The sequence below is a fragment of the Nicotiana tabacum genome, chromosome 16 (assembly GCF_000715075.1).
Source record: "Nicotiana tabacum cultivar K326 chromosome 16, ASM71507v2, whole genome shotgun sequence".
Lineage (NCBI taxonomy): Eukaryota > Viridiplantae > Streptophyta > Magnoliopsida > Solanales > Solanaceae > Nicotiana > Nicotiana tabacum.
In genome coordinates this window covers 153,800,285-153,814,027 of record NC_134095.1, presented here as the reverse complement: position 1 = coordinate 153,814,027, position 13,743 = coordinate 153,800,285, and the positions used below count along the sequence as shown (strand labels likewise).

At 34.6% G+C, this 13,743-nt stretch overlaps 2 protein-coding genes across 2 annotated transcripts; one reads left to right on the top strand and one right to left on the bottom strand.

The window, feature by feature from the left end:
- Window positions 1-890: 890 nt before the first annotated feature.
- Window positions 891-4,475, top strand: LOC107807679 (xyloglucan endotransglucosylase protein 2-like). The gene is made up of 4 exons (XM_016632110.2): window positions 891-1,187; window positions 1,851-1,951; window positions 2,643-2,836; window positions 3,910-4,475. The coding sequence occupies exons 1-4, from the start codon at window positions 1,010-1,012 to the stop codon at window positions 4,334-4,336; spliced, it is 900 nt and encodes a 299-aa protein (XP_016487596.1). The 5' UTR covers window positions 891-1,009; the 3' UTR covers window positions 4,337-4,475.
- Window positions 4,476-6,022: 1,547 nt separating this feature from the next.
- Window positions 6,023-12,817, bottom strand: LOC107807680 (uncharacterized). Its single transcript, XM_016632111.2, has 13 exons — window positions 11,912-12,817; window positions 10,368-10,505; window positions 10,027-10,108; window positions 9,806-9,882; window positions 9,572-9,678; window positions 8,162-8,279; window positions 7,930-8,046; window positions 7,733-7,824; window positions 7,393-7,459; window positions 7,216-7,294; window positions 6,975-7,066; window positions 6,418-6,561; window positions 6,023-6,324 (listed from the first exon to the last, which is right to left on the bottom strand). Exons 1-13 carry the CDS (start codon window positions 12,254-12,256, stop codon window positions 6,292-6,294), a joined length of 1,491 nt encoding a protein of 496 aa, XP_016487597.1. The 5' UTR covers window positions 12,257-12,817; the 3' UTR covers window positions 6,023-6,291.
- Between the last annotated feature and the right edge of the window lie 926 nt (window positions 12,818-13,743).

Sequence of the window (13,743 nt, the reverse complement as noted above, 5' to 3'; positions counted from 1 at the left end):
AGTTCTCCCCCTGAACAAGACTCTCAAGCTCTCTATGGCTACATTGTGGATGTTGCTGAATGAGAAGGTCGGATCTTCAATTATAGAACTTCAAACCTTTTCCTACAAGAAAAATGACTAGCCAAATATGAAAGAATTATATTTTTCTTCTAGGAAAAGAAAAATCCAATTATGGTAAATATATTGTCCTTTCCTTCATAAGATAGAAAAACCAATTATGGTAAGAAAATCTAGATAAACATCTAACAGTGTATACGCAGATCTTACCCCTATCTTGTGAAGGTAGAGATGTTGTTTCCGATAAACCATCAACTCAAGAAACGCATGTAAAACAATTCATTTTTTGTTTTTTTTTTGTTTTCCACCCAGTATTCAATACCCGTATTGGAGCCTCAATATATCTGAATTCGCATTGCGTAAGACCCAATTAAGGGGGAAGCACTCTCTAACAGGATTTTTTTTATATTCAGGGCTCGAACTCGAGACCTCTAGTTAAGAGTAGAGGGATACTTCAACATGTTAAAATACACTTCTAATGTAAAACTATTGTACAACTGGCAGGGATTAGCTAGAGTATAGCTTACAATTTCGGTCGAACCAATTAACTTTGAACTTTGAACTTATAAGCTTTAAATTCTGGCCGCTAACTATAGGTAAAAATACTCGTACCAAAGACTCAAAGAGTTATGCAAGTTACATGCATGTGCACGTGCGTCTGATGCCAGTCATTGACCTTTCCCTCTCTCTCGAAACTTTCGAGATACGAATGTGCATAAGATATTACATTAATCAATTGCTCATTAAATTCTATTCAGTATTCAGCTTCGACACTATCAAAGTTACAGTCCTTTTCACGTTAGGTATCTATATATAACAGCCTATGACTTACATTTTTCTCATCCCAAAACAAACAAGTCTCCTATTTAGTCTCATAGCGACTGAATAAGGGTGTCGGGATTCTATTCGTCTCTGCTTCTGCTAGAGCAAATTAAATTAGAGTAGAAACATTATGGGGATGAATATGTTGTTGGTGTGTGTGTTATTTGTCGTAGGAGCAATGGCTGCTGCGCCAAAGAAGCCAATGGATGTACCATTTGGAAGAAACTATGAGAATACTTGGGCTCCTGATCATGTCAAATACTTTAATGGTGGCAGTGAGATCCAGCTCTTCCTTGACAACCGCACTGGTAAAATACTATTTCTTAGTGTATTAGCTTTGAAGTACCGTTAAAGTTTGATTTTCTCCGTGTAACTTATAGGTCACGGGTTCGAGCTGTGCAATCAGCCACTAATGTTTGCATTAGTATAGACTGCAGTCTACGTCACATTCTTTAGGTTGCGATCCTTCCCGGACCCTACGGGATGTCTTGTGCACTATGCTGTGCTTTTTAGTGTATTTGGTATAACATAAGTCATTTTTCAGGAAAATATCTAGCATTTGAATATTAGAAAATATTTTCCACAGAAATGGGATAAATGACTTTGCTTTCTTATGAGAAAAAAGTGACTTTCTGCTAGATCTACAGTTAAACATTATTACTAATCTTTAGTATTCAAAATGTTCATTAAGGCCCTTACCGATTTGCTAATAATATTATTAATTTTAATTTAATGTATATTATTTAAAATAGATATTCGACCAACCAAACACTGGAACACAATTTTCATGAAAATATTTTTTCGAAAAATAACTTCGGTCATACCAAACACGCTCTAAGTATCTGCTACATCTTCTATGTAGAAGTTGTGTTATATTTTATTTTATTTTCCTTATTTTTTTTTATATTAATGTCAATGTGAAAGTATCAAAAACCCCAAAGTTCTGATTTTGCATTTGTTTTGGGACATAGGTACTGGATTCCAGTCAAAAGGATCTTACCTATTTGGGCACTTTGCTATGCACATAAAGATGGTTGCTGGTGATTCTGCAGGCACTGTCACTGCTTTCTATGTAAGTCATAACATATAGTACTATATTCGATAGCGACGCGAGGAATTTATTCGGAGGCGTACTCTCAAACTTGAAAGAAGTAAAAAATTTCCCGATAAAAAGTGTACAAATATATGTTATATACCCCTAAAACCTAATATTTTACCTATATATATAATATAATATTTCGACGAAGGTTGATCAATTGACCACCATTGATAGGTTGTAGCTTCGCCCTTGAGTATATCAATATTGTATATTAATAAATGGATAACATAATTGATCGATATCGCTTGACAATAATATAAAGTAAATATTAATTTGCGACAAAAAGTAAAGTCGTAAAAATTTCTACAGATCCCAACTCAAACTCATATACGAGTTAAGTTGTGATAATAAGCTGACACCACTTGTACAAAATAATAAGCCAAAGCCACTTGTATAAAATCTTATGTTTTTGGCTTATTTATTGGTTTTTGTTTGTCTTACCTGGGAATTATATTTACGGTAAAAACTTATCCATATCGGGTGTTTATATCCAACCAATGTATGTAAGACACATGTCTTTCACGCACAAATTTATCATTCACCATGATTTGCATGTTGATATGTATTCTTCACTTTTCGTTAACTAAGGTTAAAATGATTGATCGGATGTAAATATTCAATACAAATAAGTATTTACGTACGCTATAATTACCTTTATGTGCAGCTGTCTTCACAAAATAATGAGCATGATGAAATAGACTTTGAGTTTTTGGGGAACAAAACAGGAGAACCATATGTGGTACAAACAAATATATACACAGGAGGGAAAGGTGACAAAGAGCAGAGGATTTACTTATGGTTTGATCCAACCAAAGATTACCACACCTATTCTGTTTTGTGGAATCTCCACCAGATTGTGTAAGCTACTCTCTTTTCTATATTTTACTCCTACCTTTTATTCATTTATCGAATTCGAGGGTGATAGATTCTATCCGTCCTGTCACAATCTTTGCTAATCTACTCTTACATTGACATTTGCTTCCATGTATTAGCGCTAATTTTAATATTAATTTCTCAAAAGGCCATCAAACTTATGATTTTTTCTACAAAAGACACTAAATTATTTTTTGTTATTTTAAAATCACTTAACTTTTGATTGGTTACTTAAAAAATTCATTAAATATGATCGGGATGCCATGTAGGCATGTCAAATCTGCTAAAGTAGGCACGTCATTTTGACTCCAGCAAACTTTGGACGTGTTTCATTGCGACCCCTTTATTAATTTGACCCATTTTGACGCGTCCAAGTTTAACCCAACCCTTTCATTACCCATCTAAAATTACTGAACTTTTGGTTGGTTATAACTCATTAAATATTTTCGGGCCAAATAACCATGTCAAATCAATTAAAATGTCATTTTGGAGGGGTTGGATCATAACCTGTTTATCAATTTGACTTGTCTGACCCAAATCCGTCTATTTGACACCTCCTCTTGTAATAATTTATGATAAACAAATTAAGGGCATGCAATATTTGCTGAGACTTGAAATTAAACACTACGAAAAGGAGTCTTGGACCACCTATAAAATTTTCTGCTTGTGATCTATAGGCCACGGGTTCAACTCGTGAAAACAGCCAATGATGCTTGCATTAGGGTAGGTTGTCTATATTATATCCTTTGGGGTGCGGCCTTTCTTCGAACCCTACGTGAACACGAGATGCTTCGTGCATCGGACTGTTATTTTTCTTGGAATTAAACACTATGAAGGGGATTGTTGGAGTAAACGGTAAAATTATCTTTGTATGACTTATAGGTCACGGGTTCGAGTCATGGAATTAGTTATTAATACTTGTATTAGGGTACACAGGCTGCCTACCTCACACTCCCTTGAGGTGCGGCCCTTCCTCAAACCCTGCATGAACACGGGATACTTCACGTACTGGACTGACGCTTTTACTTGAAAATTAAACACTTTATGCATATATGCAGGTTTTTTGTAGATGAGTACCCAATCAGAACATTCAAAAACAGCAAAGATTTAGGTGTCAAATTCCCATTTGATCAACCAATGAAGATATACTCAAGTCTATGGGAAGCAGATGATTGGGCAACAAGAGGTGGACTTGAAAAAATAGATTGGTCAAATGCACCTTTTGTTGCTTCTTACAAAGGATTTCACATAGATGGATGTGAAGCTTCAGTAAATGCAAAATTATGTGCAAATCAAGGCAAAAAATGGTGGGATCAAAAAGAATTTCAAGATTTGGATAAACAACAATGGAGACTTTTACGTAGAGTAAGGGATAAATACACTATTTATAACTATTGCACTGATAAAAAGAGGTTTGCAACTCTGCCAAAAGAGTGCAGGAGGAATAGAGATGTGCCAAGAAAATCATCAAAGAAGTCTCCTTAGGTTGCGACGGTCGTGCTCGTCTTAGACTTGGTCGTGCTCTTTAGGTCGGTCAAGCTCATGCGACGTTGGTACCAGTGAAAAATACTTTATTTTATTTTTTTGAAAAAAAAAATTCTACTTAGGTTATGATATATTTATGTGTTTATTATATGCATGAAGGTTATATTCACAATGTTCAAATTATAGTGCCACACACACACACACATATATATATTGTATGTGTTGTAAGGTTACAATCTCAATAATTAATAAATTCCTATATTTATTCAAAAAGGAAAAGTATTGCATATAAGGAGCTTCAATTTCCATATATAAATACATGATTATTCAATACTTAATGATGTTCAACATTTAGAGGGAAAATAATGAAAAATATTCTCCTCTACTTTTAGACTTCTTTCTTTGCTTGATAAATGTACGTATGTACATATTTTTCCCAAAATTGATAAATGTATATATATATATATATATACCAATTAAAAAGCTTGATTGATTTATGCATTTTTAACTTTTTTGCTGAGATTTCCTTTTATGTAAACGCATACTATTCTCACTTTAAATTTGTTCGATTGTTGAACTAATTTTGTCTTTACATACAAGGGACCAATGTATGTTTTGGAAGATGGTGTCGATGCACCTACTTTTATACTATTCTAGTACTCTTCAAAATGACATTATATTGGACTTTACAGGTAAGTTCGAATAACAACAACAAAAAAATTATAATATGTTCAAAACCAACGGGAAATTAGTATTCCTACCAACTGCGATGAATCACCTAAATACTCAATCCAAGGGGTTCATCATCTACTATATGTATATTATAAAAAACAATATACCTTCAATTTTATTACTACTGTTATTTATTGAGGAATTTTTGTAAAGCACTACAGTTTAAAGCCTAATTACAATAGTAGCTATAATTTGCTTTATTACCTTTTGTAGGTACTGTTCAATTATTATCAACTTATATCACTTGTATTCAGACACATAACGAATATATCATAAATATAGAAATGCAAAAATATAGAATGCTCTTGTTGAGAATCAAACTCAGGAACTCCGCTCACTAAGCGTGTGCTCCAATCAACTAAGCTACGAGAGCTTGTTGCTCTCTTATTTCAGTTTAAAACAATTGATCTTTTATTTCAAAACTACAGGTGAATTTGCTATAAAATTCAAATATAGTTGCGAGTGGCAATTTTCTAAAAATATAGGTACAAATGATTTTAGTGTATATGTTTGTTGTATCATGTAATTTTTCCTTATTCCTCTAATTTTGGTTAAAATTTATTGTTTTATGCTGTCGATACTCTAAATTTTTCCTCGGCTCTACCGAAAATGCGTATGTTGCTTTTGTTGTCTGATTTCCGACCAACCCCTCTTGCTCCGCCCATGCATCGGAATGTGTCCTAAACACAAGCTATATCAAACATGAATAGAGAAAAAGAGAAAAAAGAGAATCATATAATCGACCCCAACCAATCTGGGATTAAAACGTTTATGGCCGGCCAACAATACAGCAAGAAGCAGTGTAATGGGAGCCAATCTCATTCAAGCCTACAACTAACTACTCATACAGTATGCACTGCAGTTGCTATACTATCCGCCTTCCTAAGCTGTCGTCTCCAGCATCGACGCTTGAAAAATAACAAAGTCTTAACAGTTTAGCATAAGAGTACAACATCAGTGGCAATACCTCTGCTGCTGCTATGAGCAGATTTCTCATTCATTAAACCATGTTTTTAATCAATAAATCGAACTGATATATGTGATGCGCGTGTGTTGCTTGTGCACTCTTAATCTAATATACATATACATAAATTTACATATAGAGAGAGTGTCATGCGTAGGAGGGAGATAGTTGCCTCGACCTGCTTTAAAGCTCACTTTCGCAAAAATAATCAAGCATTGTGGATAAATGCTCAAGCCCCTGCATGCCAATTGTTTGTCTACTACTTCTTATGTCCGATACCAATCAATGTGAGCTGCGAAAAAATGAATAATCTAGTTAGAGGAAACTATTGAAAGATCACAAATTCATCGAATGGATAATGCTTAGATTCTAAGCATGTACTCACAACGTTATTGTCAGGCTGCCTCCAATAGAATCCCTGCAAAACAACAGGTAGGATGTTGCACGATACAAGAATGTAGATCAGCAATGCGTTAGTTCCCATCCATTTCAGTACTGTCGTCCAATGTCTATAACCCCACACATCAACCTATAAAAAGACCAAACCGTTTAGCTATATAACAAAAGAACGACATATTTACCAGCCCTAGCATTTCTGGAGTTTTTGACAGAAGCAACTAGTCTTAAAGGTGAAGTACGGAAAGGAAAAATATCGAAATAGTGCCTCAGAATACCAAAAGTATCCTTTTAAATGAGTGGTGATGAGAGTTTCCATGTATCTTTTCGTTCTCTCTCACTATAAAAGAAATGAACTTTTATATCAGGTGGTTGTCAACATGTTATATTTTCCATAAAAGACAACGGTGTTGGTTCTTTTATCAGAAGTTCTAGGAGAAGTCAATTTTTAAGATAAAACCAGCTACCAAAAAATTATTACAAAATTTTGACTTCATATTCAGATAATACACGAGGAAAGACCAGTAGAGATGTATAGTGTCTAACCATCATATAGACTGCAGTGAAGAGAAAGCCGGCGGCACCAGCAGTAACACACATATAACTGAAGGAGTACAAAACCTTGTTCATATGCATCCCTAAATGAAGTGAATGAAAAAGATTAGTTAATAGAAGAAACAAAGTAGATCTACATCTCAGACGAATACTGTATAGTTATTCTCTTACAGTAAACAAAAATCTGAATTTGTAGCATGAGAAAGAACAGAAAATTAAAAGAGAAGATTACCGAGGCAGTCACAAGTTAAACCCAACAGTACAAGACAAGAGGATGGTATCAACCATTGTTGAATTCTAACTTTATGATCCTGGAATACATTAGGACAGAGAGCAAAAAAATACATAAATTTATCGTCCAAAGAAAAAAATATAACACATCAAAGAGAAAGCAATAAAAAATGTTAACCTTGAAATGGATAATGATGTGCCCGTAATGCAAACCAATGAAGCAAGTTACAATCGCCATTAATGAGCTACAGTAAAGTAATATGAACTTAGTTCACAAAAATTCAACCAAAGAAACAGCAGAAGAGTGTGACAGCGGAAAGGGGCTTGACAGCTATGTTGCACGAGACTCTCCAAAAATGTCTGCGGGTGCGTGTCAGATCCTCCAAAAGTAGTGCATTTTTGGAGGATTTGACACGGTCGCGGCATCATTTTGGAGAGTCATGCGCATAGCTTGACAGAGCGGCACAACAAAACGATGTTTCTGCCAACATAAAGACGAGGAGGTACCAATAACAAACCTCAAAAGTCCTTCCGGGTCAAAAGGTGCTTGACACCATGATGGAGCGTCTAGAGGAAGGGGACCGTAGTCAGGGGAGTTGAGACTGCATTCCTGTTAAGGAAATAATCAAATATTTTAAACATCAAGGAATGCCAAAAATGGAAAGAAACAAAAAGAGAAACTCTGAAATACTAAGGACTTCGAGATGAAGTATACTTTTGATCGTCCATAAATGGGTCTTGTATATAAGTGCTGAATACCCAATATTTTTCGATCAATCGCTCCAACAGCATTACATGCCGGCCCAGTGTCTCCCCGTACACCACATTTCACCTTCAAAGAGAAGGTAATCATGTTAAGGAATTCCATCGCTTTCATTTGAGAAATGGGATGTGATCCCAGACTTTAAGCTAAAACTAAAATAGACAGCTAAACACAGTGAACTTACTAAGAATGTCGTTGTTCTGGAAGAGGATGTATCCATTGGCATCTGATACTCCCAGTCATTAACATATAAACCATAGAACAAAGAAAGGTATAAAGCCGTAACCATTATCGCCATGGCCCTGGAAACACCAAAATGAAGGAGAGAAAAAGGAAATGAACAAACGGTAGAGTGAACATTAAGCATAAAAAAATTGACAGAAGAATGTTAAAAACTAAGGTTATATGTGAAACTACAAAAGAAAATAAATTAAACCAAAAAAGAAAAGGAATACTTGAAGTCATTTATCTTCTACAACATATATATACACACACAAAAAAAAAAAAAAAAAAAAAAAAAATACTGCAGCCCATACCATTTATGGATATGGATCTGTCTTTACACAGACTTTAACAACTGATTGTTATTAGTAACTTGTTATATAATTTACTTTGAAGTAACTACTAACTTAATTTCCAAAATTTACATTGACAAAATCCTGTTAGATCTGAATAAGCATTGTCACGTCCCACTGTTTCCCCTACCAAGATACTGTTTGGACATACTAATGGAGCTCCTTTGCATTTCGACAACTCTAATGGTACTTGTCTCACCCTTGGGATGCTGATATAGGAGATTACCAAAGCACCAGTAGACAGTGAAGATTCAATGACTGTAGAAATTACCTTTTTCTTTTAACAAGGCATCTGTAGGAGTTACCTTATGATGTAGAGAATTGTCATTTGCTGCCTATCAACACAGACCATTTAAAGGATTTCAGGATGGCACTGTTTGCATACACAGTCTCTCTCTCTCTCTCTCTCTCTCTCTCTCTCTCTCTCTCTCTCTCTCTCTCTCTCTCACACACACACACACACACACACACACACACACACACACAGCAGAATAATCTCTATATACTCAGCTTTTAGCATCCTTGATCTTTTATTTACAGATTCACTCCATTTATCACTTCAAGAAGCTAAAAGGTGTCAGCATCCACATTTACGTATCTATCTTCAATTCTGATGGAATGCTATGCGGACTAAGTACTCACTGTCCTATGGGCATTTTGTTAAAACGAAAAACCATATTTGTGGATTTATGCACCTGATTTAAACAGAGTAACCACATTTTAGTGCTGTGTAGCCATTGGGAATCATCCTCGAGGCTCTCTGTCAATACAACAGTTTGCTATATAGTATAAAGTTTCTCTACTATTAGATTTCGAACAGTTCGTGACTTGAGGACCATCTTCTAAACACAATCAAAGTTTCACCACCAAATCGAGCTGATTTTATCTTTAGACAATAATATGTTTTGCACAAGATAAGTGAGACAGATTGGTCAAAAAAAGTTAGTAACGACTACCTTTAAGTGACAAATGTTCGGATAATCTTTATTGGACAGAATGGTCAAAGACTCGGAACTTACCATTGTTGATGGTATCTCTTCAACAAAGATTGTCCTGAATTGACTTTATTATCACCCTTAAGCCAAATTTCACACATCGCTGCCAACAAAAATGATATCCCAATTCTCTGGGGAAAAAAGTTCAAAAATAAATTATCCACTTTAAGAACATGAAAAACACAAGTATAAAATATAACATAGATACAAATATAATTATCATTTATTTCACCACCGTCAAGGTTGATGAAACCATACCTGCAATATACCCATCCATCTGATTTTCTCAATGTCCACTCCATAAGTTAGATTTTTGAGACCATGAAAATAGCCCCCTGCTTATATAATACAAAAGCACGTCAGATTCATACTTGCAAACCACGAATCTGATAGACTAAATAATAGCTTGCCGCTTCCTGACAAACCTAACAAACAGCTGTCGAAAGATATTAAGTTAAACAGATGACTAAGAAGAGCACCTTGAAGAAAGAGTCCAAGGATTAAAAGCTTAAGTCCGCGGTGCATTGCTTTTCTAGTCGCAGTCAGTCTGCAGGGCAAATTCTGTAAACCAAAAATAACTTATATAAGCATAAGTAGCAAAAATATATAAAACTCAATACATTGGATTGCAAAAACAAGCTCCTGATATAAAATCATACAAATTCCCTTCACATCTTGATTCACAACTGTCCATTTACAAAATATTTAGAGATAAAATTTGCTATAAGATCAATATCCACATTTTTGCTTTGGCTCAAATAAATAAATCTGGCTACAAAACTAAGTTTACTAATCCGACATTTGTGTTGAAAATATATACCTTGTATGCAAGTGCAAGTGACACTCCAACAATAAAGAGGAAAAATGGCATCACAAAATCTGCTAGGGTTATGCCGTTCCATGGTGAATGATTGATAGCAGGATAAAGTCCACCAGCGTATTCCACAAATATCATTAACTGCAAAAGTGTAACCAAAAGCAAGAGAGGATAAGATGATAAGCTTTAAAAGAAAAAACCAAATTGCTCATTCAGGTTTTAGGAATTAGTTTCACGTAAACAATAAATGGGCAATCTTACTCCCTTTTTCACACGTGCATAGAAGAATTATCTGTTGTTATATTTCCCTCTTAGTAATTATTAACATCTGTCAAGTCAAATAAGACTGGCATCGTTTCCTAGTAACCGTGCTCAGTTCCATCTCCCCTTTATGCAATTTTCTCATCACTGTCCTATAACCTCCAAAATGGTAAATTGTGCTGAATTTCCTCGATCTTGCTATGATTGAAACATAAGACCTTTTCTTGAAGCCGTTAGGTTTTAAGAATCACAATATCTTAGCTTTTAGTACAAAATTTTAGACATGTTTATTAAGTCTGAACTAAGAATCTCCTAAAAAAACTGTTCATTATTAAGAATAATGGAGTGCGTTTATCCATTAAACTTCTGCTTAAAAGTCAAAATCTCTTTTTCATCAAGCCATCATATTACGTCCTAAACATCTATGTTGGCCGGACTCTCCGAAAGTGTTACCGCACCCGTGCCGGATCCTCCAAAGATACACTAAATTTGGAGGATCCAACACGCACCCAACTACATTTTTGAAGAGTCCGAGTAACATAGCTAAACATCACCAAGGTCCCTACATGGTCATGTTGTTTCAATTCAAGAAAATGTAGACCAGAACACCAAGTCAAAGGATAATGATCTAGCTTTAAAGCTATCTATGCTGTAGTATGTGAGCTCCTGGAGCAACTAGCATAAACAAATCACAAGTTGCAGGCCAAAGTTGAAGGAACCAAACCAAAAAGCTGTGAACTTTAAATGCCTCAAATCCAAATAACTCCAACCCAAGAAAATGCCAAAACAAGTAAACCAAAAATAGACAGAGTCAACAATACGCACACATTGAATCAATCAACTATAAGCCTCAATGCCAAACTAGTTCCCCTAGCTATATGAATCCTGTATATACCTAGTAATACACACATTAACAAAAATTAAAAAGAACAAAGAATTAAAAATTCAATAAAAATGATAAATGAGAAAAAGACTAAGGTGATTTCTTAATATTTCGCTAGCGGAATAGTCAAGGTGCGCCCAACCTGACTCAAGTGCCGGAGCCACATAGCTCCAAGTGGTGTCACCGGAAAATTACGCTATTTAGATAGGTAAAAATTACTTTTTTACATGTGTGTGTGTGTGTGTATATATATATACACATACATCCATATTGCATCCCCTTGACTTATTTGTATACTAACTTTTCAAAATCTTGACGCCCCTTAATAAAAATCCAAATCCTAGCTCGGCTACCGGACACCACCGTCATTAAAAAACAAAAGAGGGTAAAATGAGAAAATTACCGCAACAGTGATACCGCGAAAAATGTCAAGAGAAAGAAGGCGGCCACTTGCACTTCCACTTGATGTAGTACTGGAACCAATCTTTGGCTTGGTGCGAAAATGGTGGCCAACACAATCGGCACTTGATTTGGGCAATGTCGTCAAATTTGGAGATGTCAAAGCAATCAATTCCAAATCATTATTCTCCTTTTGTCCATCATTTGTAATAACATCAATTATCCTATTCGGCGAACAAAAATTCTTAACTTCTCCTTGCATTTCCACATTATTTTCCCCTACTTGTTGTGGATCCCATCTTAATCTTGGTACCTCATTCTTCTCCCTGATTAACTGATAAGATCCCATCTCCTTTTTTGTCTATTTTTGCAAACTTTTTTTCTTACGCGTTTTCAGATATAGCCATTTTCACTACTCAAACTTGAAAAAGAATATCTGGTACAAAATAGTGATTTGATTCTTGTAATAGTAATAAATCTGCAATGAAATCTGCAGGTGTTTAATTTGTTTCTAAAAAATGAGGATAAAAAGAAAAAAAATGTATAATGGGTATGAGAAAATGAATAAATCAAGAATTCATACCCACCAAACATAAAAAAAAATGAAATACAAGAACCAGCACAGAAAAGAACAACAAACAGAGGATAATAAATGTATCCCTCTCCTTTAATTTCCCACCCTCTGTATATTACCAAAAGGTAAATGGTAAAGGGGGCACGAATGTATATGTGTGTGTAATAAATAGACACATAAGCAGAAATATACAGAGAGAGAGAGAAAAAAGAGGGGATGAGAGAATGGTAAGAAGAGGGTGTCTCGGATTCTATATATAATAATGCTTCAACTATTAAAAATGGACAGATATTTTTTCTCCTAGGAGTCTACCACTTTGGTACTTTTGTTCCATGCGAATAAAGTATTACATTCATGTCTCTTATAACAGTCTAGTTCCTTTATAAGTACTATTGTATATAATATATATTTATAACATAAAAATTAGTTTCAAAAATAACTTAGATTTTTATAACGAATGATTGTTGTATAACGATATTGTTATAGAGAGTTTAACTTTATGTTGCTAGCTGAAAACATTAAAAGACTACATATAAAATGTATAGATCTCTTAGTACAATGAATTTTTTTAGGTAAAATCGTGCGAGCGATGTGAGCGACATACAGTGAATCACCAAAATTGACCTTTAGATTGTGGTAATAGGTTACCTGAAACTTGATTGGGGGTTGGGGGAGGGGAACACGTGGATCGTGGTAGTAGGCTATGTGTAACTTATTTCGGGGGTTGTAGGTGTGCGAACAAAGTTACACATTAATAGCTGAAAAGATTAAGAGCTTACTAAAAAGCTTAATAATGTGAGGCCTTTTCAGAAAATCATACGGGTTTAGCCCAAAGCAGATAATATCACATCATACTCAAAGTATCTATGGGTTGGTTTAATCCAACATTATTACTATTAAATTATTAATATTGAATACCAGTCGTTCACCTTTACTTGTCCATAATGGACTTTGCGCTCCCCTTAAGAAATAATAAATGAAGTACTACATATTTCACCATAATACTCATAAAAATGATAATATTTCAAAAAGTTTTAGAAAATAATTTAAGGAATGTGTACTTAATGACAAGGGTAAAATGAAATTTTTCTTTTTGATTTTTTTTTAGTTTGCAAAAATGAATAAGTAAAGTTGCTAATATATTTTTAGTATAGTGATAAAGTAAAAGTAAGCAAAAGAATTATTATTTTAATTATAGTACTATTGAGTTTACTAAGGGGTTGTTTGGTATGAGTATAAGTAGATATAGTGCTGGTATAAAA

What these genes read in the sequence shown, in the direction of transcription:
- LOC107807680 (XM_016632111.2), bottom strand. Translation starts at nt 12,256, where the DNA reads ATGGGATCTTATCAGTTAATCAGGGAGAAGAATGAGGTACCAAGATTA. An exon ending in GACCCGGAAGGACTTTTGAG is followed by an intron (nt 7,460 to 7,732) that starts GTTTGTTATTGG and finishes ACTTTACTGTAG; the next exon opens with CTCATTAATGGCGATTGTAA. An exon ending in ACATCATTATCCATTTCAAG is followed by an intron (nt 7,295 to 7,392) that starts GTTAACATTTTT and finishes AATGTATTCCAG; the next exon opens with GATCATAAAGTTAGAATTCA.
- LOC107807679 (XM_016632110.2), top strand. Translation starts at nt 1,010, where the DNA reads ATGGGGATGAATATGTTGTTGGTGTGTGTGTTATTTGTCGTAGGAGCA. An exon ending in CTTCCTTGACAACCGCACTG is followed by an intron (nt 1,188 to 1,850) that starts GTAAAATACTAT and finishes TTTGGGACATAG; the next exon opens with GTACTGGATTCCAGTCAAAA. An exon ending in TGGAATCTCCACCAGATTGT is followed by an intron (nt 2,837 to 3,909) that starts GTAAGCTACTCT and finishes GCATATATGCAG; the next exon opens with GTTTTTTGTAGATGAGTACC.